The sequence below is a fragment of the Bubalus bubalis genome, chromosome 11 (genome assembly GCF_019923935.1).
Source record: "Bubalus bubalis isolate 160015118507 breed Murrah chromosome 11, NDDB_SH_1, whole genome shotgun sequence".
In the NCBI taxonomy this organism is placed as follows: Eukaryota; Metazoa; Chordata; class Mammalia; order Artiodactyla; family Bovidae; genus Bubalus; species Bubalus bubalis.
The window spans coordinates 80,758,902-80,781,868 of record NC_059167.1 but is presented as its reverse complement, the minus strand read 5'-3'; the positions used below and the strand labels follow the sequence as shown (position 1 = coordinate 80,781,868).

Genomic DNA, 22,967 nt, shown 5'->3' with positions numbered 1-22,967 from the left:
GTAGGAGGGGGAGATGTGGCCCCACTCCTCCCGGGGAGGGCGGGCTGGACAGAAGCCTAGAGGGCCTGTCCTGCATAAAGCAATGGTGTGATCGAGTGAGATCAAGGTTTGATCTTAGGACTTGGCTGGAGGGGGGGGGGGGCGGGGAGGGGGTGATAGGCGGGGCGGGGGTACTTCTCGCCGTGGGGTGCACAGCCCCCCTGCCTGCCGTGGGCGTGGGTGCAGCCGCCAGGGACCCGCCGGCCCTTCCCAGCTCGCCGCCTTCCTGTCGCACCTGCGGTCGTGGTGGTGTAACGGCCCGGCCCTCCCAGCCCCGGCACGTGGCCTGGGGTGATGCTATCTCTAACTCGGTATTTTTAACTCGTTTTTCCAGAGGATGTGGCTTCTGTGGGAGAGCTTCAAAGGGTGCCCCACTTGCCCCTCGCGGCAGCCATGACGTCATGGAAATGGGAGGGGCCGCCCCAAGCCCCCTCAAACACCTGCACGGAAGTGGGAGACTTTTTCCACTTCCTGTCCTACATCTGGCTACTGACTCAATGTCTGACCTGCTTATTAATTTCAAAATATAGCTCTCAGTGTGATACTCAGAGGAAACCTTACTCATGTGTGTGTCTGGGTGAAACTAGGCCCGAATCCCAGGTGGCAGGGCACTGGCCCACCAGCCTCCTGGCCTCTCAGTGTATTCATTAACAGAGTGACAGTGGCCTGGACTTGCAGACCTCCCCAGACCCACCCGTCAGTCAGAAGCTCTACTTCCCACAGGTTGCTCCCAGAGGTAGACGGAGAGAGAGTTTTGAGACAGGACATGTGGACAAAGTGAGGTGAATGGTAAGGTGACCAAGCCCTGGACCTGGGCGTGGTCCTTCAGTAGCAGGAGGGCTGATTCCTAGAAGCCCTGTGTGCCTTTCCATCCCCCAGGCTCTACTGGATGAGTGCCTACCCGAGGCTGCTCTGGCCAAGGGACCATCACTCAGGTTCTGCTTATCCTGATAGTTCTTGACAGGTTACTCTTAGCTCTTGGCTAAATTATGAAATACCTTCTCAGAAGGCTCAACAGTAAAGAATCTGCCTGCCAATGCAGGAGACACAGGAGACTCGGGTTCAGTCTCTGGGTCGGGAAAATCCCCTGGAGTAGGAAATGGCAACCCACTCCAGTTTTCTTGCTTGAAAAATTCCAAGGACAGCGTGGCAGGCTATAGTCCATGAGGTTGTAAAGAGTCAGACAAGACTGAGCGACCGCACATACACAAATTGTGAAAATGTGGCTCCCTGGGCCACCTTGTCTATTAATACCCATTTTCCTTTCTCTTATGCTCCCTCACCCTGGAGAAGGAAATGGCAACCCACTCCAGTGTTCTTGCCTGGAGAATCCCATGGACTGTAGCCTGCCAGGCTCCTTTGTCCATGGGGTCGCAAGAGTCGGACACGACTTAGCGACTAAACCACCACCACCACCATGCTCCCTCACCCCCCATACACATATATGTCTTCACTCCTTCCCCAGTGCCTGATGAGCCCCCTGCCTCATTTGTTTGTTCACTTGCTGCTTAAGTGTATATTAAACATCAATTATGTGCCAGGCACTGTGCTGGGTGTTACAGACACACGGATGAACGCCATATACTTCCCATCCCAAGGAGCTCATAGTTGAATGGATTTTCTTGCTGAGATATTACCTGATAACTAAAGTGATATCTGTTAAAGGCTTTACATGTGACCCCATGAGGGTTAGATTTTATGGGCAAACCAAGAAGAAAACAATTCTTCAAGACTCAGATGGCTGCCCCTCCAATGGTGGGTCATGGTGAGGGGTGCTCTGTTGGGGCTGAGACCCCACCCAAGTGTTCCTGAAGCACATACTGGCTTAGCCTGCCCTTTTCTTGACCGGATCATGATTCCAGTTGGACTCAGAGGGCAGATTTCTGGGTGAAGCGACAGAGAATTCTCTCGAATCTTGGGCTTGGGGTCCAGAGAAGTCATTTTGTCCCTTTTTCTGCCTCCAGAGTTGGCCTGAGCTTAAGTCTTTTGGGGGCAGTAGGATGTCTGTCCAGAGAATTCTGCTCTGCAACTGGCCTTGGGGGCACATTCCACCCTGGGATGGCATTGCTGTCCCTCCCTGAGGCTTGCCCCCGCTGCTGAGGACTGGGGCTCTTCAGGGCTGGGCCTTCTCGGGGACTTGGTGACCATGTCTCCAGGTTTCCTCAGCAGCCTTTTCCCTCCACACTGAACACTGTCTGGTCCCTTACTGCATGGAGGGATCTGCTGCAGTGGCCCTCAGCCCAGCGCTGCCCTCCTAGTGGGCATAGGCACCCTTCCCCAGGCCTCCTCACAAGGCCACTTCAATCCCCTCTGACACCTTGGTGGGGCCTGGGCCAGACGTGAGAACAGAGTGGACACAGCCGCCGAGGACTTCGCACCACCCCTTCAGCACTCTTGCTTAGTTGGCTGTTGGCTTAACAGCCTCAGACCTGAGAGAATGTTCTTGGTGGGATAGAGGAATCTGGATTTGAGACGGGAAACTTCCCCAAGCTGATGCTGACCCTGTTTTCCAGATGGCCTCTTACCTACCTGAGGCCTTGTCACTCTCAGCTTGGGCTGGGCCTGGAAGCAGTGGGCCTTCCTCCCTCTGTGGGTCTGGGAGGATCCCTGGGCGCTGCTGCCACATCCCTTCCTAGCTCCTCAGGTGGGCTTAGGGGTCCAGTGACTGCAGGGCCCTACCATCTGAGGACCCTGAGCTGGCATGACTCCACAGGCTCCCTTGGTCTCCTTCCACCTGGGCGTCCTCTGCAGTTCTTGGAGGGGTCTGTCTTTGGCCCCTTTACTGCCTTTCAGAGTCCCTGCCCATGTACCCTGCCACAAGCCCCATTTCCCCTTCATCCTCAGCATCTTCGCAGCCAAGTCTCAGGAGCAGACCTGCCTCCCCAGCCACCCACACAGTCTTTTGCCTGGATCTTATGTATACAGACCAAAGTGGATTACTATTTTAGGAGGAAAAAAAAAAAAAGACCTAATTTGCCTAAAGTTTTTAACAGTTGATAAAGGCTTGCTCTCTTAACCCTCCCAGGGGCATTTTCATTTAATATGGGGGAAGAGAATGCTTTAATTAAAAGAAATTCCCAATGGTGGAGTCTCTGGCATTGTGTTTGACTGATGAGGAGGCAGTTTTGAGTTCCCTGCAGGTGGTAACTCTTCTTCTGGGCGTGAGAGTGACCTGCTATGATGGGATTTCCTCTGAGATCTTTCCCTTTAGTGGTCTTTAAAGGCACTTGTATTTAGGCCGCACATGAGGCTGCTCAGAGACCACTGGGGTTTCTGTGACTATCCTTGGTAGGGCTGCCAGTATTGAACATGGTTCTTAACCTCTATAGAAGCCATAGAATCAGAGATGCGGGGAGCTGGAGGCAGCCTCCAGTCCTAAGTGGCATAGGTTTTATAGGTGGTGATCCTGGAACTCGCGGACGGGAGGGACACGCTGATGTTACCTATTGAGCTGGTGGCTCCATCCTTGTAAAAAACCACAGACTTGAATTGTAGCCGGAAGGATTTGCTTGTTTCTGGCTGTGTGGTCAGAGACACACAGGTGAACTGTAGATGTATTTGGGGCTAGAACCCCCTTCCACTCCTACACCAGGAATTGGTAAGCACTGGGCTCCAGTCTTGAGAGTGGTAATTGTGAGGTGGATGGCTGAGTGGTGTCTGAGGGGTGCCCCCCTTTCCTAAGCACCCCAGGAAAGGTGCTAAGACAGCAGGAGGCTCAGGAGAATCCGAGGGGACCCCGTCTCCTGTCTTCTAGGTGAAGGCTTGAGACGCCTACTCTCCTTGGCCAACTCCCTGGGCTTGAGAGGAGAGAGCTCATCTCTGCTTTCCTTGTTCTCACATTCAGGGTTGTGGGAGCAGAAAGTCTGGCTAGGGTCACCCTCTTCTCCCCTCTTCCCCCACTCCTAGACTGACACTCCAAGGGGCTGAGCCTCTGGTGGGCATCCAGGCAGTGGAGTGGTAGGTGGTCCCCAGCCATGAACTTGTAGAGCAATGCACAGTTTCAGTGGGAATCCAGTCTGAAAGGAAAGGCAAAGGAAATGTTTCTTCAGGACAAGAGACAGTGGGTGGCCTTTTGGGGACACTTGCTGTGTGGTCCCTGTCTGCCAGATTTCAGCTACAGGTCATTACCACCCATGTACATGGGCCTCCTGCTATGAGCTGCCCAGTGGAAGAGCAGGGATCCAGGCTTTTAAGTGGGTTTGCCTGGCCCCCAGCACAGCCTTCTCAGTGGAATTTTTTAGAGGTTTTTCCAGGAAGAGGTAGACTTAAGCAGCTTGTTGAGTTAGGCCCGCCGAAAGTCCTCATGGATGGATGGCTTGGTTTCTTTCTGCCCAGCTAGTGATCCACAGCAAGCTGAAAATGACCTGGACCAAACTCAGTCAAACAGAAGCACAGTCTCTTCCAAATCGCTTTTATTGAAGCCGTGGCAGCAGAATATACAATGTGGCTCGGATACACAGCAGAGCAGGGCCTAGATCGTGAAAAGATAATTTTTCCCCACATGTTGGGAAAAAGGGTGATATATATTTTTTTATGAACACTATGTAAAAAAATATAAACAACACACAACATTCTCCAGGAGCTAGAGCCCAAGAGAACCCACTGGGGATCCACCATCCAGTGGGACATCAGAGACAGTCTCTGGGGGGTGGGGGTGGGGAGGGAGTGTCCCCACAGCCAGGAGAGGCTGCAGCAGCCCCCCGACTTTGCCAAGAATGCCAGGCAGTGACAAGCAGCAGTGAGGAAGGGAGTGGGTGGCAGCCGTGCTGGGCAGCTTGTCAGCATCTTGATCACCAGTATCTGGAGGATCCAGTTGGTGGTATGGCCAGCCAGGCCAGAGAGGAGGAGGGAGCCTTCTCATCCATGGGGGCAGAGAGTGCGCCTCTCTGCTTGAAGAGGGAGAGGAAGGGCGACGAGGAGCAAGGGGCGAGGGAGCACGAGGCTCTCAGGTTGTTGGTGACCTGGGATGAGGAAGAACAGGGTCAGGCTGCATAGTGATGAAATTCAGGACAGTCAGGGATGTGATGAGGATGCTTCTATTTGTAGAGTTCTAGGGGCAAATGGACCCAGAGTTCTTTTTGATGAGATGGTCTTGTCAGTGGGATGACCTGGGACACTGGGGGAAAGGGTCTGGAGATTCTAGTCAGATTTAGGGTGGATAACAAATACAATACTGCCTCACCACATTGGGGTCAGAGGACCTGAGGAAAGGAATGGGGGGCCCTATAAAATTTGCAATGAATGGGGTACAATGGAAGGCATAGGTATGAGTGAGTCTGGGCCCTAAGTGTCTCCTAAGTTCCACTCATTAGCTGTGTGGCCTTGATGTTCCTTGGCCTCAGTTTCTTTATTCCCAAAATGAGGATAATAGCAACTGTTCCTCATACTTTAGGTGAGACGTGGCTTAAAGGAAGTGACCAATGTCACCTGAGGAGTGTATTGTGTTTCTTAAGTATCTGGGGCCATTGCTATTAACAAGAGGAACCATGAACAGGAAAAGAAGAGTCTGGTGGGTCCAGACTTAGGCCCTAAAAGCAAGAGCCTGGGGGAAGTTCCATTTCAGAGCTTGGGGACCCGCCCCCAGGGCCCCACCGCCTGGCTGAGATGTCAGCTCACCTCAACTGGACCAGAGCCGCAGCGTCATGAGCAGGTTAAACCCGACCACCTTCAGGAGGAGGATGCGGAACGCTATCACTGACAGGTTTTGGGAGTTTAGGTTTATATCTGCAAAAACAAGGAGCCGCAGCAGTCATGGCACAGGTCTGCACAGCCCCCGTGACACCGAAAGCAGGGTGGGGAGTATGGTGAGCTTCAGTGCCTGGATCTGCCTCTCCCTTTGAGCTTTGGTGCACCACCCCCTCATAAACATATCTGTACATCCCTCTAGGGTCAACAGGGGCTTCCCAGGGGGCACAATGGTAAAGATTCTGTCTGCCAATGCAGGAGACACAAGAGATGCGGGTTTGATTCCTGGGTTGGGAAGATTTCCTGGAGTAAGAAATGGCAACCCATTCCGGTATTCTTGCCTGGAAAATTCCATGGACAGAAAAGCCTGGAGGGCTGCAGTCCATGGGGTTGCAAAGAGTCGGACACCACTTAGTGACTGAGCACGCACACTCCAGTGTCAACAGCATTTCATTTCCAAAGGGAAACACTAACAGTGCTTACTCTCTGTTTTAGGGCTGAGCCTCTCAGTGGATGGGGATGGTGAATGCTCAGAACTTGGCACACGCAACACCCTGGGTCAGTGCCCCTTAGTGAGAATCTAGTGGTGGAACCACAAGAGGGATGAAAGTGAAAGTGAAAGTCGCTCAGTCGTGTCTGACTCTTTGCGACCCCATGGACTATGCAGTCCAGGGAATTCTCCAGGCCAGAATGCTGGAGTGGGTTACCTTTTCCTTCTCCAAGGGATCTTCTCAACCCAGGGACTGAACCCAAGTCTCCCACATTGCAGGTGGATTCTTTACCGGCTGAGCCACAAGGGAAGCCCAAGAATACTGGAGGGGGTAGCCTATTCCTTCTTCAGTGGATCTTCCCGACCCAGGGATCGAACTCAGGTCTCTCGCATTGCAGGTGGATTCTTTACCAACTGAGCCACAAGGGAAGCCCAAGAGGGATGACTCAGTACAAATGACTCAAATGGAAATGAACGTGGGCCCAGAGTAGGTGGTGAGGAATGGTGGGGATCTTTGAGAGCCAAGGTCACTGCCCTCATGAGTTTTGCTGCTCTTCTTGAAAGAAGGCAAAACCCCCAGGCTATGGAGGGAGAACATCCTTGGGAAGACCTGGTTAGTCTAGGGCTTTATGTGAGCTGGTCTGAGAGTTCCCAGCTGGGCCACCCAGAAGCTCTCTTGATCTCTGTGGACAGTGGAGCCACTGAAAGGAATACAGAGGCCTGGGAGTGAGTCATTGGTCTAGCAAAACTAGACTTATCCTCGAAGTTCTTAGAGTGGAAAAGAAAATTAGAGATGGTGAGAGGAATCTAGGGATTCAAGAATGTCCCCAGGCAGCTTTGAACGGGGCTTGAACTGCTGTTCTTTTCCTTAGAACTTCATTCCTAGATCCACATGTTCCTTCACACTGCCTCTATCCCTTCTGGGTGATTGTGGGTTCATCGTCTCCCCAGACCTGTGTGAAGCCAGGAGGGACCCCTTCCTTACCTGTTTCAAAGCTTTTCTCTACCAGCTTGGCATTACAGGGGATCTCTAAAAGGAGAAATAAAGACATTTTTCTTAGAGTCCTGAGCATTCTGACTTCCCACCCCAGAAGCCTTTCCATGCCTCCTCGTGGAGAGATCTGGAAGGAACTTGTCCCACATGGGACCACCTGTTGAGGCCACCACTGACCCTCGAAAGACAAGCACCCTGGCTTCTAGACACCATTTCATTTACTTAATACTGGTTGTGCTAAGTGCATGTTACATGACACAAGGAGCCATCAGAGCCCACCCTTGGGTGAGTTCCGATCTGGAGTCTCATAGAGGAAGTAAGGCAGACACAGTGAGGAGTGCCATAAGGGGTACAGATGCTTTCATCTGTCCCACAGGGTTTTGACCCCTGAACCCCAAATCTGTTTGCTTGTTTTTTCTGACTCAGTAAATGGCATTATCATTGACCTAGCTGCTCAGAAAGAAAATCCAGCCACATTCCTCAATTCCCTCTTTTCCTTTTCAGTCCTGCATGGTTCTAGCTTTGAATCCCAAATAGTGTTGAGCTGTTAACTCCCCTGCCACAGGGACTTCCCTGATGGTCCAGTGACCAAGACTCTGTGCTCCCAATGCAGGGGGCCTGGGTTCTATCCCTGGTTGGGGAACTAGATCCCACAAGCTGCAACTAAGAGTTCGAATGTCCTAACTAAGGCCCAGTGCCTTAGTTAAAGAAATAAAAAACAAAATATCAAATAAATAACTCCCCTGCCACAACCCTATCCTGGCCCCCATCATCTCTCTGCTGCAGGAACTTCTTTTCTGTTTGCAATCTCGGCTCCTACAATCCATTTTCCACTCTAGTCAGGGTGATTAAAAAAAAAAATTATTTATTTATTTTGGCTGTGCCAGATGTTCCTTGCTGCTCAGTCTTTATCTAGTTGCAGCGAGCGGGAGCTACTCTCTAGTTTTGGTGCCAAAGCTTCTCACTGTGGTGGCTTCTTGTTGCGGAGCACAGGCTCTAGGGTGCACAGGCTTTAATAGTTGCAATACTTGGGCTCAGTAGTTTTGGCTCCTGGGCTCTAGAGCACAGGCTCAGTATTTGTGGCACACGGGGCTTAGTTGCTCCATGGCATGTGGGACTTCCTGAACAGGGATCTGCCTGCACTGGCAGGCAGATCCTTTACCACTGAGCCACTGGGGAAGTCCCCAGAATGAATTTTTTTTTTTTTTAAGTAAATTGGGTGTCATTCGCCTGCTTATAGGCAACCAATATCTCCTCACTGTACCAAACAGTGTCTCCCGCTCATGACGGGCAAGGCTCTGTGATCTGGCTCCAGCCTATCTCTTCCATCTCATCTCCTCCTGCCCTTTGCCTTTCTCACTGTGCTCCTGATTCTGTAAGGTCCTTTCTCTTCTTATGGCTGGTACCTCCTTAGCCTTGAAATCTCAGCTCAGATAGCATTTCCCCAGAGGGCCCTTCTCTGACTTTTGTCTGTAGGGTGGCTATTTCCCCAACTCCAAGTTAAAGCAAGTATGATAATCTGGAGTTCTTTAGATTTCCTCTTGTTGATGGTTGGTCTCCCCCAACTGGAATGGGGCTTGCTCAGAGCAGACCCCTCATTGGATGCATTTCTTCCTCCATGGCAGCACCGGGCATATTGTACAGGCACAATCAGCAACTGCTGAGTGAATGAATGAATGAGGTTAGGAGCTGGGAAAGTCCTTTGGCCAAGAGGGAGGAGTAAAAGGAGGGATCTGGGAGAAGCACACCGGAGCCTGTAGGAGCAGTGAGGGGCTGAGCAGAGGCAGGGGGTGGGGACTCAGAGAGGGTGAGCTTCAGGGCCCTCGCGCTCTCAGGCCTCTTCCCCCTCTGCTATTTGTCTAGGACGTTCTGTGACCTGCCTGGATGGGGCTCACTGATGCTCAGGAACGAGAAGGGAGGGGTCTTTGCTGACAGTTGATGAGGTTGAGACCACCAATCAGAGCAGCTTTTAGATGTCACAAACCTGAGCCCTGGGCACAAATGGGCCTCTCGATGGAAGAGACAACTTAGAGCAGAACCCAGGCTGCACTCACCGGAGCTGGGGGCGAAGTGAATGGTCTCGTTGAAGGTTTCTGCGCATCCAGCATCACTGGTGTTTCCCCAAGTCACTATCCCGTTGCTCTTGGATCCCAGGATCTCCATGTTGAGCACGGTGCTGTTTGTTTTGTGCACCGTGCTCCCCTCGGACCCCATGATTTGTTTCATGTTGACTTGATTTGAGTCAAAATCGGTGAATAGGCAGACAGAAGTGTCGCTGGATTGGGGGCTTCTCAGCTGGTACACAGTGGGGTTGGGGTCCTTGATTTCTGTGGACCAAAAGGACCCAGTTAGGAGATGGTTGTTTTCCTCCTCGCTCCAACCAAGGCCTGAGTCCAGATGCCAGTGATGGGCAAGAATAGGGCTATATGGGGCTGGCAAGTCACATTCTCAGGTTTGAGGTGGGAAAGAACATTCTAGAAACCTTCTGCTCACAATGGACAGGACTCAGGGACAGGCACAAACTATGGGTCCTGGCCAAGAGACCAGGCTCTCAGTGAACACACTCTGCCAGGCCCTGCCTACCTTCAAGGAAACTAGGAATTCAGGGCCACTTAAGGATGCTGCCCATTTTTCTACTTAATAGGAACTTTTGCAAAAGCTCAGAAGGCCTAGGAAGCAACAACATAGTTCTGGCAGGACAAAGCAAGCACAGAAAAGAGACCCAGCAAAGCAAGCCACATGTCGTAGAGTCTAGGGTGGTCTCCCCGTCTTGGGCTGGTGTTGACAGGAGTGTGATGTTTGTAATAGGCTGGCATGAACTTGGAAGACGGGCCACATCACCAGGAGATTTCTCTCACTGATAAAAGCTTTAGGCTCTAAATCAGAACCCTTGTGTCTAAGCCCTGGCTCTCCCATTTACTAGCTACAAGGCTTTGAGCAATTCACACCAGCTCCTTGAGTCTCAGGAATTTCATCTGTCAAGTGGGGATATTGCCTCATCTTTTTTCCTGACCAGGCTCTTCTGAGAAGCCATGAGAGTTTCTCCATATAAAGTTATAGTTAATAAACTGAAATAATTTTAGTAATTGCAGCTCTTGATACTGCCAGTAGATTGCCATGATAACTGCGCTACCCAGTAATACACAGTTTCTATTCTTCTGCCCCAGGAAAGCAGGAGCTGCGGGAGGCTTTTCTTTAGTGCTGAGAACAACTCCTCAGTATTTTCATGGGATTCTGTGTTTTTAAAGCAACCCTCAGTGTTTATTCTTTCAGACCTCCTGCGTTTGGAGGAGGAAGCAGAGGTTTACTAGGAGGATTAACACGTTGGGGCCACCCAGCAAGTTTACAGCAGGGCTGGGATGGCAGCTTCCGGGGCCCGTGGTTCTCTGCTCCCCTAGCTTTCTCACCACACAGGCAAAGTCTTGCAGACCAGTGATGCAGGGCGCACCCCGTGTGCTGAGCCAGTCAGGGTGGCCTTGGCAATGCAGATATCCAGCTGGATGGAAACCAGGGGAATCAGCCCTTGGCATGACCTTGGGATGCTGAATCAAGGCGGAGCTGCCTATGGGTAGGGTTGTCCATGGTCACCTGTGAGCCACACCCAAAGCTCTGGCTTCAAAGGATTCTGCCTGCTCCCCTCCAATCTCCATGTGCCTGAGAGGACGACATCACTGTGGGTTAAGGATTTATGGCAGAATTCTTTTGCTGGGAGGGGAGAGACGGGAAGCCATTAGCTAATACCACACCCCAGTGGATGTGTCAGTCGTTAGTGGGAGGCATGGGTGGGACCAGAGAGGGTGATGTGGAAGGGTGTGGAAGTGCTGAGAGAATGTGGCCACAAGAAAGCTGAGGTTAAAGTGCCATCAGACACAGTTTGACCTCAGAGGGAGAAAGGGGTTTGTTATGGGGGCCAGACACCTGACTTTGAGTCCTGGTTAAACTCTCGCTTAGATCCTAGAGCCAGTGGCTGTCAGTCTGGAGAGGGTCTAGACCATGCTGCCCAGTGTAATAGTCTTTAGCTACACTAACCAACATCAAGCAAACTCCGGGAGATAGAGAAGGACAGGGAAGCCTGGTGCGCTGCAGTCCATGGGGTCACAAAGAGCCGGCTATGACTGAACAACAACAAACATCAAGTAAAATGAAAAATTCAGTTAGCAGTTAAAACTTCACATTGAGACCCCAGTAGCCACATGTGGCTGATGCCTACGGTGTAGGACAGTGCAGGTTGACAGAATATTTCCATTGTCACAGAAAGTTCTATTGGACGGCATTGGTCTGGAGGGTGCAATGCCACGGACCACAAGGAAAGGCTGAGGGGGCTGAGAGTGAGATTTAAAGCCAACTGAGATCCTTGCAGGGTGATACCAGGGCAGGCTTACTGTTGCTCAACTTTGCTAGTGAGAGATCAAAATGAAAGAGCAGTTAGTGAAGTCAGAGAATTGGGGTGATTTTTAGCCTCTCTCAATTCTTGTTTTTACCAGTTGATACCCTTGGGCTTTCCCCGTGTGCATTTTTGCTGTTGTTTCTCTGCCCAGCTTCCTTACCCCTGGTTTCCTTCTTAGTCACCCTCTCCTGCTCCCCTCACTTCAGTCTTTTCTTTGAGCTCATCATCCAAATGAGCTGTCTACAATGTGGAGCTGATCGAGTCACTTTCTGTTCAAAATACTCCAGAGACTCCTATCGCCTATAGGATAACGCCCATACTCTGTGGCACAGCGTTTGGTGGTTGCCACGATTTGGAGCACTTGAATTTCCTCTCTCAAGTCCTTTATATGCCCTGTATGAGTACAGCTGGACAAAACTCTTCATCCTGGCTCCCTGGAATATAAGCTCTGTGATAACTAGGACCTGTCCCTATATCACTGCTGTGTCCCTAGTCTTTGCCATATGCTAGGTGCTCAAGAAATAATTGTGGGATAAATAAGCAGCCTAGTGACCGTCAGATTTGGAAAATTCCTATTAATTAGACTTTTTGGTCAAAAAACCTGGATATTGATCCCTAAACTTGGCTTTTTAAAGCCCTCTTTTTAGGGACTTACGTGGTGGTCCAATGGCTAAGAATGAGCTCCCAGTGCTGGGAGTCCAGGTTTGATCCCTGATCAGGGAGCTGGACCCCACATGGCATAACTGAGAGTTAGTGTGGTACAGCTAAAGATATTGCGTGCTACAGCCAAGACCCGGCGCAGTCAAGTAAATCAATAAAAATAAACACTAAAGAAGAAGTCCTTAAAAAATGAAGCCCCTTTTACTTTTATCCCTAGGTACCTCAATGCAACATTTTTGTCTGAAAACAAAGAATGAGTCATTATTAATCTGGAGATCTTTAGGGGTCCATCTGCCAGAGCCCCGGGAGAAAAACATCCTGTTCCACTTTAGTAAGATAAATGCCTCCTACCACTGATGACATCTCAGAAGGTAGGCTTTAGCAAGACTGGATCAACTTTTCAGTGTGGAAGTCCAGCTATTTCTAGATCCTCATCATTCATTTTAATTCAGAATTAGCCACAGAAGCACATGTTCCAAGGCTCTAGTGCCTAAGATCCCCAGGGCACAGCAATGATGGAAAGCTGCCATACCACCAAATCTGTGTTTGGAAGTTGGGCACCAGGAACCCTAAATGTGAGTGAGCAGTACTGACTGAGTTTGAGTCCCACTGAGGCCCTCGTGAGCGTCAGGAAGCAGTGAACCTTCAGAGACATACCTGGAGTGATGGAGACTCTGGTTCCCTTGCCAAACTGCATCTGGGAGCCAACACCTCCATCTCACTCTCACTGTCTTCATTACAGAAAGCCTTAGGTTTCCCCTCCTCTGACGGATGGGCTCTTACAGCCCACTGAGCAACAAAGGGTGGCGGTCTAGGCCATGAGCTGTCCATGGGAAGAGCTGGCCTCTCTCACCTTCACCTCTGGTCTGCATTTCCGAATTGTTTCCCTGTTTCCCAGTGGCTGGCCTTGGGCCTAATGGTCTATACTATCCTGAAGGCTCTAGCATTCCTTTTCTCCATTGTCTCTGAAGGCATCTTTGGCTTTCTCTCCATCGAACTTCATTATCAGAGTGTTTACTTGGCCAAAATGCACATGCCTTGTTCATTCCTGAGATCATGCCCTCTTTCTTGGTGTTTCTTATGCCTGGAAGTCCCCTCATCTCCTTGCTTTGCCCAAATAGATCTTAATTTATCCTTTAGCCTCAACAATTCTTTCTACTTCATAAAACCTTTTCCATGTAGCCCAACTTTTCAGCCAGAACCCCATTTCTCTGAATCCCTACCGTGCCTGTTAACATCATCAGCTGGTTGATACAAAAATGGTTTTCAGGTTGCAAAATTTACAATATCTCGGTCTCTTTGACTAGTTTTTATACTGTTTGGAGACAGTTCAAGCATCTATCTTAGATATTCATACTCAGTCTCACATTTTATAGAATGATGGCCACAGAGAAGGCATTTAAAGTTATCTACTGAATGATTAAAGTCAAATTTTAATGTAATTGACCTAGAGAGACACAGATTTTCAAGATCAAGAGGGTTGCCTTTTCCATTCACAGAGGCCTCTGTAAGACAGTTATAACACTCACAGTTAGCCTTGCCATAGTAATATCAAGATCTCCAGGGAAAAGGTTAGTGATACTGGTTCATGAGGTTGCAAATGGTGCTGCCTGGAATGACTCACCAGATATTACGGACACTTGGGTTCCTTTCCCAAAAGTGAGTTTACTGATTGCTCCTCCTGTATTCACACTGCTGGGGACAGCATTACAGAAACTCACTGGCCCTGGCTCCTACTTCACTGAGAAACACTGGTCTCTCAGAGGGGACAGAGGATCACACTCTTTAGAGTTAGACCTTCTGCTCTTCTGTGTTGAGTCTTTGTCTCTTATCCTTTTCTTCCTGCCCCATCCTGCTATAGTGCCCTGGATTGGAAGTTCTGATTTCCATAAAGACAGAATTTAGTAGACAACTCCCCTTGCTCAGGACAATAGTGTCTTGGATCCTCTCGTGAAAGGTCCAGGACTCCTTGCTCATCATCTGACTCATGATTTTTCAGGTTCTGGCCCAAGGGTGTTTCCTGAACATTGAGCGCAGGATGAGAGGATGTTCTGGGATGAGTGGAAAGAACCTTTTGGGACTCGACAGGAGAAAGCACCTGGGCTCAACTGGGCATCTCAGACAAAGAAGAATTAGCTGTCAATGTCCACCTTTGCCCCACATTACTTACTTGGTTGGACACTCAGTCTGGTCCCTGCTCCAAAGTTTAACTTATCAGTGCCGAATCCCCACTGAGGGTAAGGTCTTTGCAATAACCGTCCTGACATTAACCTGCTGGAACCTACCAGGCTCTGAGGGCACCATCTGAGAAGGGACCCTGGCTTTTTTTCTTAGGTTTCCTATTTCCCATGGAAATTGTTCCCCTTTCCCTTTACAATAATGAAGGCTTTAGAATAACAAAGCCTTCATGATGATGATGATAATAATTATTAATATTATTTAGAAAAGCTGCCAATTATTGATTACTTGCTATATGCTGAGCATTATCTCATATTATGATGTGGTAATTTTTATTTTTCTGTTGAGAAAGTGAAGACTTAATTAGCTGGAGAGGACAAATCCAGACTCCCCCCAAGGTCTGCTAGCCTTCTAAGCTATACTGTGAACCCTACACCATCCTGCCTCCATACCTTGTCATATTTGCCATTCACATAGGGGTCTGGGTCATTTTTACCCTGGGAGCAGTTCAAAATTCTACTCAATCTCAGAGAGGAAGATTCTGTGAGCAGCTATGCCCACACTAAGCTCGTTAGTCCATTCAGGGAATTTAGCTACCTGCTGCAATAAAAGAGAATTTTTGTTTGCCATTAACTCATCTCTTTCCCCCAAGAGCATTTAGCTAATTTCCTGAATGCTCAGATTATCTGGTGCTGATATGATCCTTTTCGCTTGAAAGCACCAAGTATTTGCAACTCTTTTTATGTTTCCGTAAATTGTTCTGCTCAGGTTTTCATTTACCCAGCTGGCTCTTGGCACTTCTATCTTTAACATGAGAAATGGGAGCATTTCAAGTTACCAGAGAGTTTGTAGAAATGGAAACGAGTGTTTCACATATCCTCAAGTTTGCCATAAATCATTGCCGGTTTTCTCACAGACAAATGGTCAGTCACTTTGCCTTGGTCATTCACACCGTCATACTCACGTGAGTGTACAGTCAGCCTGGTCCCGGTTCCAAAGGTCAGCTTATTGTAGCCACCAGAAGACACCCACTAGGAGGATGCTTTACAAGAACTCTAGTGCCTGGCAGGGTTAGCAATGACTCCTGTGTCTGTTTTACAGGTTCCTTCAAAATCCCCCCTTCTCTAGCACAAGAGAAGAGTCCGGCTCACCGAGTCCTAATTCCTGAGCTTTTTGTGTAACAACCTCATACACCTTTCTCTCCCAGCCAGCCTTCAGCAGGTCAGGCTCTTTCTGGAGGGTGGATGCCCATTCTAGATTCCACAGTGAAAGTGAGGAAAGAAAACTGAAAGAGTCTGGAGAAAAACCAGAGATTAATTGGGAAATGAATCTTGAGGGAACATTCACAGCACTGGCAATAGATGGAAAACCTTGAGTACAACTTAATCATGGAAGGGAGGCCTGTGAGAGCGTTCCTATCAGAAAGTGGTTCCATTACTCCTTGAGGGCAGACACAGACTAATATGGCCATAGGAATAGCCTCATAAAGTGCACAAGGAGGACTGCTTAATTGTGAAGGTTGTGAGAATCAGGAATGAGTTGCAGATGGGGCCCAAGAATCTAGTTCTCTGGAAAGTTCTAAGGTTAGGATTAACGTTCATATGGGGACAAAAAAAAAAATCTCCAGTTTGAGAGTGGTTTAGACAAGTCCTTTTCAGTGAGAATTTCACAGAACTCTAGTCCTAAATTTCTCTGCAAAAAAGATTCTAAGCTCAAAGAAGTTTGGAAAATGCTGTATACTCTTTTTCCAATCCTGAATCCTGACAACACATATTAGCAGTCTAAAGGCTCTGAGAGATCTTACAATAAAGAAATTTAGAGCTTCTTAAACTTATTTGATCCAAGAATGTTTCGTTTCTTAAAACATCCATTAACCTCTGTGGAACATGTACAGGTTTAGATATTCATTCCCCAGAAGTCCCTTTTCTAGTTCAAAGAATTTAAAATTCATCCTAAATTCCAGCCTAATTTTATCCTTAAGCTTTCATGTTCTGAGTCTGTTTGTTCTCCTACCAACTCCTATGGACACAATTAGGGGTCTTATTGATGCTGATTATTTCTTTCTAATCATTATGAAACAGCTTCATTCTATTCGGGCAAATGCTGAACAGTAGTCAGCTATGCAGCAAATTTTCTTGCTGCTGTCAGGAATGGCTCGAGGGCAGATATGAACGAAGTCATCATGCAAGACCACATCACCCCAATACTTTGCAGGGTTTACCTCCTGGGAACAATGACAACTTGAAAGCCTTGCCCAAATGTGAATTTGTTGGTTTTCTTTCCACACACCTTCCTACAGACCTTAGAGCTATGTGCTTCAAAGGAGATTCTGGTCCTAATGGAGAAAAGTTTCCGTCCTGGGTGGTGTCTCAAATAGAGACATATACTTCAAGTATTTATCATTAGACCAGTTTCCTTTTTGCTACCATAGGATTTTCTTGGGCTACTTCCCTAGCTGCTGCTGCTGCTGCTGCTGCTGCTAAGTCGCTTCAGTCTTGTCCGACTCTGTGCGACCCCATAGACGGCAGCCCACCAGGCTCCCCCGTTCCTGGGATTCTCCAGGCAAAAACACTGGAGTGGGTTGCCATTTCCTTCTCCAATGCATGAAAGTGAAAAGTGAAAGTGAACTTCCCTAGCAGGGTGGTGCAATTCTTATATCTCTGAACTCTGGTTCTTCAGAAATATGATGGGGTTTCAGGCTTTCTAAAGGCAACCTGATCTGACCCAGGGCAGGGAAGAGGCTTTGGTGAGTGCACAAATGAATGGACAAGTACGGAGGAAGTTTTCCCTCAAGAAATGGGCTCTCACCCACCCGTCCGCATTCAGGTGGATTCTGTCATCTCTTGGTTTTGAAATTTAGCAACTCTGTTGGGGAATACTTGCTGCCGTCTAAACCAATAGGTTCTAAGCAGTTACTGCCTCTGCACTGAGGTCTTCCCCAACTCTCGAGCTAAAGGCGTTTTTCGACAGTCACTTGTTTGATGATGCCTATGTGTCAGGCATGGTGCGGGGGTGTGGCGGTGAAAGGATGAAGGAGAGCGGGTCTCACCCTCACAGAGCTTTAGTGCAGTGCAGGGTGGATGAAAGTACCAAGCAGCTAGGATAGGAGGTCAGGATGCCTTCCTTTCTGCGATTCCATCGCAACTTGTGTGTACTTCCACGGCAGTGTGGTGACACGGTCTTTAACCATCTATTTGTGTGGATGTCTATCCGTGGGGAGATGACAGAGACTCTACCTTTTCCTTTCTTCCTTCTCCCCCTTCTATCCTTCCCTTCCTCCCTCCTTCCTTCTGTAGTGCTTGGCCAAAAAGTTTGTTCAGGCTTTTCTGTAAGAACTTTATGGAAAAACCCGAAGGAGCCTTTTGTGCGTGCTCAGTTGCTCAGTCGTGTCCAGCCCTTTTGTGACCCCGTGGACTGTAGCCCGCCAGGCTCCTCTGTCCCTGCGACTTTTCAGGCAAGAATTCTGGAGCAGGTTGCCATTTTCTACTCCAGGGGATCTTCCTAACCCAGGATAGAACCCATGTCTCTTATGTCTCCTGCATTGAATGAGCCTTTTGGTCAACCCAACAATAGTTATTTGCTAAATATTTGTTGAATGAAAGCCCTCTCAATATTTTAGTTCATTTTAAATGCAATCCTGCTATCTTCTTTTATTAAGACTGTTTCATTTATCTTTTGAGTTCTGTATAGGTCCATTTTCTAAACTCAATATTTTTATTGCATTATTTAGGCCTTAAGTCCTTCCCATATCTCTTGATTAGACATGGAGCTTTGTGAGAGTGTATCCCATGCCCATGGTCTTTGGGAAATTTAACTTATCACCTTTCATGAAAATTAAATGGCAACAAAAATAAATTTTTTGGCATAATCAGTCATAATTTCTTTTCTAATAAAGGTCTTTTGTCTCAAAGGAATCTAGAAATAGCAAAAGAGTCTACCTCTGTAATGATGAAAAGGCCAGGCCCCACTGGCAATGACTACGTTTAGAAAATAAACCACTGTTGAGCTTGCAGCTGGGAATTCAAATTTCAAAACATTCAAACCTCATGAAGAAGCATGAGAAATTAGTTCGGGAAGTGCAGACTCAACATCCAAGAAAGCAGAACAGGGACTTTCTGTGCTTTTGGCTGGAGTCTAAGGTTGGGCACTTACTTGGATGCACTCGGAGTCTTGTTCCACTCCCCAAAGTGAGTGTTCTGCTGCCTGTGTTCACACCCTGCCACAATGCAGTACAAATACTGCTCTCTGAGGGTGGCTGTCCTCACCCCCTCTTTCCCCCATATTTACAGCCTTCACTCTTGGGAACAGAGCTTTTAAACAGCCTGTTTTAAGTTATTGATGATAAATTTCTTTCGGTGTTACTTTATGCCCAATAACCAGTCCCCTTAGGTTTCTACTCCTCTCCCTGCCATACCTGCATTCTGCCAACCCAGTTCAATGACTTTACTCATCTCTTCAGAAATGATGAGTCCTGGACCAAGGCTGCCATGGTTGCAATGGCAACAAGGCTTGGGTTGGGCAAACCAGGGACCAGACCAGTAGCCTTTGAGGTCTGTGATCTTCCTTCACAGAATGCAGGACGGACAGTGGTAGCAGTGTGGTGGCATGGTTAACAGTAAGGCCCTGGAGTCAAATAGATCAGAGTTAAATTCTAGCTCATCATTCCTAGCTGTATGATGTTGGGTTGGGCAAGTTATTTGGCTCAAGCCTCTGTTTCTTTATCTGTAAAATGGGCCTACCTAGCATTAGGATGGGTGTGAGCATTGAGAAATTCTATGGAGGACAGGATGTAGTCACTGGCACATGTCAGACATTCTGTAAATAGTAGCTAATAATCCAATGGTTCCCAGCAATGATTTCCACTGAGGGAGGGATGAGGCTTTTTGCAGCCAGAAGAGACCTGTCCCTGTTCCATCGCCCTTTCCAACACTCCAGGGTGCCTCAGCACCCTGACTGGGATGCTCTTGCCTGGGACAGATATCTCATGGATCCAAGACGACGTGGTAAGAGATTCTCAGCCACAGAACTGAGGGGTAAGATGGACCCCTTGGCTGCCAAGAAGATAGTTCTGCTTCAGAAACCTAACCAAGAGTGAAGCCTTTTTTCTCAACCCTCAGGGATTTGTCCTCTGCACCCACCATGCAAAACCCTTGTCCAGCACAACCTCAATCATTTCATTAGACCTGACACAATGGTAGGTTACTCCCAGGCAACAATGGGCTCTCTAATGACGGAGCAGACCAATCACAGACTCCCTCATTATTGCAGTATCCTTCCATCATGTGTCCTCTGTCTACAGAATATCCCTTGACTGTTTCTATAATACTCACGTGGGTGAACAACAAGCTTGGTCCCTGTTCCAAATATAAATCCATAGTTTAGTCTTGATACACACAGCAAGGAAAGCCCTTGCTAAAACCCATCTCACATGACTTTCCTCTACCTGTTGCCCCAGTGGTTGGGGCAACAATCCAGGGAAACACTAGCCGACGCGCCCAGAGTTGCAGGAATCTCCCACAGTTGTCCAGGGCCCCTGAACCTAGGGGCGGTGATGGGACTGGAAGAGCCCCACACTTCCTTTACTCGGGAGAATGCACATGCTCCCGTCAGTGGAGAAGCAAGGCAGCGGCTCCCTTGTAGCAGCACCACCACCAGCACTGCCTGCTTGCCTGGGGCCACAGCAGAGTCTGACTCTGTTACTCTTTCGTCAAACACAAGTGCTCCCAGAATGGAGGCAAAGATTTCATATTATATTGTCAGTGGAGATGCTGAGAGAAAGTAACAAGGGGCACATAAAGGTTAGACACAAAGGTTCTTAGAAGTGACCTTCTAAGAATGTTAGGTGTGGCATTGGTGGAGGACATGCCCTTCCTACTCCCATGAACATAAGTTGTCCAGCACCTATGGGGTAGGAACATTGATGGGTGGGGGAGAGGGTCGTGTGCCCAGAAGGATCCCAGCTCACTTACTTGGTGTGACCAGCACTCGAGTCCCATTTCCAAAAATGACTCTGCTCCCATAACCACACTCTGGGTAAGTGCATTACAAAAACGTCCTGGCTTTGCCCAACTTCTCATAGAGGACACACATACTTCCCAGGAGCTCTAAATGCTGGGAACCTGGGAAGGCTGACCCTAACTTTTTTCCTGGGATGGGTGATCTGACAGCTGGAGAAAGATTCCCTAATAGCTGTAGCAGCTTCAGCCCCACTGCTACCCAGCACCTCCATTTTCCTCATCACGGCCATCAACAAACAGCCTCTGGCTACTTCTCCTGCGCGGGGTAGGGGGGAAGCAGAGCCTTTACAACACTTGGTGAAAAACTTGTCTCCTACCTTGGCCGGGTGGGTGTGCATGTTTCTGAAGGTACTGGCAGCAGCGGGCATTTCCCACCTCAGCTGCCCCTCCTGATAGGAAGACACCATCGTCTTGGGGACATTTGCAAAAATGTTTGCAATGTTTCACTTTGCCAGAAAGAGTGGGAGCAAGAGCATTTTCATTAAATTTTCATTAGCTGAGGCACACGCTAAAAACATGCTTCGGTGAGACTCAGAGTCACCGCATCCTCCTTGGGGCTGAGCAAGACTTCCTGGTTTCTCACGCCTGACTCATTCCTGCTTCTACTGTTTCTATCCTCACCTCAGTCAGGCTGCTTTCTGTCAAGGGTTGTCAAGAAAGTCAAGCATCTCAGCAGATAACAGTCTTAGGTCCTTTTCCAGAAACGCAGGGGTGGAATCCTGCTTGCTCTCTGCCAGGGAATGTGGACTATCCACTGTCCTGTTTCCAGCCAGTAGGGCCCCAGGTCCTGTGCATGACCGTACGCAACATGCTGCTTGGCGTGCCCACATATAAATTGTTAATAGACTTTTAATAGATGCGTGTATTGTTTTTCTGACAAGACTGGAAGTTCTCGAGAGCAAGAACCACATCTTACACTTCTTCTTTTCTTGGTTTGTTTCTTTTTAAATCACATAAATCACATATGGCCCCTGGCTTGTTGATGATACTCAGTCATCATCTACTGAGGTGAACTGAGTTTTACTATGCATAATTATTGGGACAAGAAGGCCAGTTTAGGGAGAGGTTAAAAGCTAAATATACTCTGGGTAAATATGAGCTGCAAAATCTAAGTGCTTAGGCAAGGAAAAGCTAAGGAAGCATTTCTCAGAGAGGTAATTGGGAGGCAGCATAGAAACCAAAATACTATGAGGTTAATATGGACCCTCAGTAGAGAGGGGGCAATGGAATGAACAAGTACTTGATTCCAAAGGAAACAGATGTTTTTCTCCTGTTTTACCTTCACACTGATTCTCCTTAAAGGGTAAAATGAATAACGTGGCAGAAAAGTAAATTCAAAGTTAGCAGCATTGTTATGATTAATAATAACAAAACAGTAGTGGTAATAATAATAATGAGATGACAAGGATTACCATCATCATCATCATATTATGTTTAGACCAGAGCAAACGCTACATAGATACATGTAAACCCAATACTCGAAGTGAGGTTACACATTTCTGGAGATCTGACTTACTTGGGTTGATCAAAAGTTGGGTGCCAGTTCCAAATACGAATTTCTGATAACCTGTGTTCACACTCTGACATAACTCTATACAAAATGGTACCCCATGACTGGGCCCACTCTATACACATGGGGCCCTATAGCTGGGCCATAGCCTGGGATTCCTCAATCACACACAATCACACACTAAGTGTGTGTGGTCATCAAAGTGGGAAGAAGTGTATAATTTTACTATTTAACCTTCATTTCTAAGAACATTGGAAGATGACAAGAAATAAGTCACAACTCAATAGAAAATCCTGCTCTGTATACAGTAGATTATATTAAAAAATGCATGAATATTCAGGTTTAAAAAGTCATTCATATAATTACAGAGTCTTAGTTCTAGACAGGACGTAGGGTAGCTATGCCCATCCACACTTACTAAGGTTCACTACATATTTCTAGATGAATAATGCTCATGGATATACATAATACAACTTTACCGTTGCCAACCTATCTTATTTAAATAGCAGACAAAACTCTGGGGAAAAAGTCAATGAAAACAGATATCCATATCCTTCAACTATAATAAAAATCAGGTTATTTCATGGAACTTACTTGTTTCAACAAATAGCTTTGTTCCTGTCCCAAAGACAAATTTGAAGCCTCCAGTATTTCCCACAGCGATTTGTGCTGTAACAAAATGGACCACTTCCTTCTTCTATTTTTATGCCACAGCTGGGGATTTGGCTCAGGGAGCCTTATTTGGGGGAAGGTATTCAAAGTAAGGAGCACTTTTTTGTTTTTTTCTTTTTTGGCCATGTGGAACTTCCCTGACCAGGGATCAAACCCGTGCCCCCTGAAGTAGAAGCACAGACTCTTAAGCAAGGAGCTTTTTTTTTTTTTTTTTTAATAGTCTCTCAGTAAAACCCAGTTTTTTTCCTGCTCTTGAACGATCTCATACATCTTTCCTGTCAGAAGTGTTAGTTCACCAAAGAGTAGTCATGGAATATGGCCCAGAGACCAAGATC

General features: G+C 47.9%; 1 protein-coding gene across 1 annotated transcript in view; it reads right to left on the bottom strand.

Moving 5' to 3' along the window:
* Window positions 1-4,434: 4,434 nt before the first annotated feature.
* Window positions 4,435-22,967, bottom strand: part of LOC102388984 (T cell receptor alpha chain constant) — a 76,390-nt gene continuing 57,857 nt past the window's right edge. Inside the window, exons 2-5 of the mRNA XM_045162111.1 lie at window positions 9,263-9,535; window positions 7,200-7,244; window positions 5,656-5,763; window positions 4,435-5,000 (exon numbers count right to left, since the gene is read on the bottom strand). Coding sequence (XP_045018046.1) covers window positions 5,657-5,763; window positions 7,200-7,244; window positions 9,263-9,535 — 425 coding nt within the window. The 3' untranslated portion in view covers window positions 4,435-5,000; window position 5,656. The remainder of the gene's footprint in view (window positions 5,001-5,655; window positions 5,764-7,199; window positions 7,245-9,262; window positions 9,536-22,967) is intronic.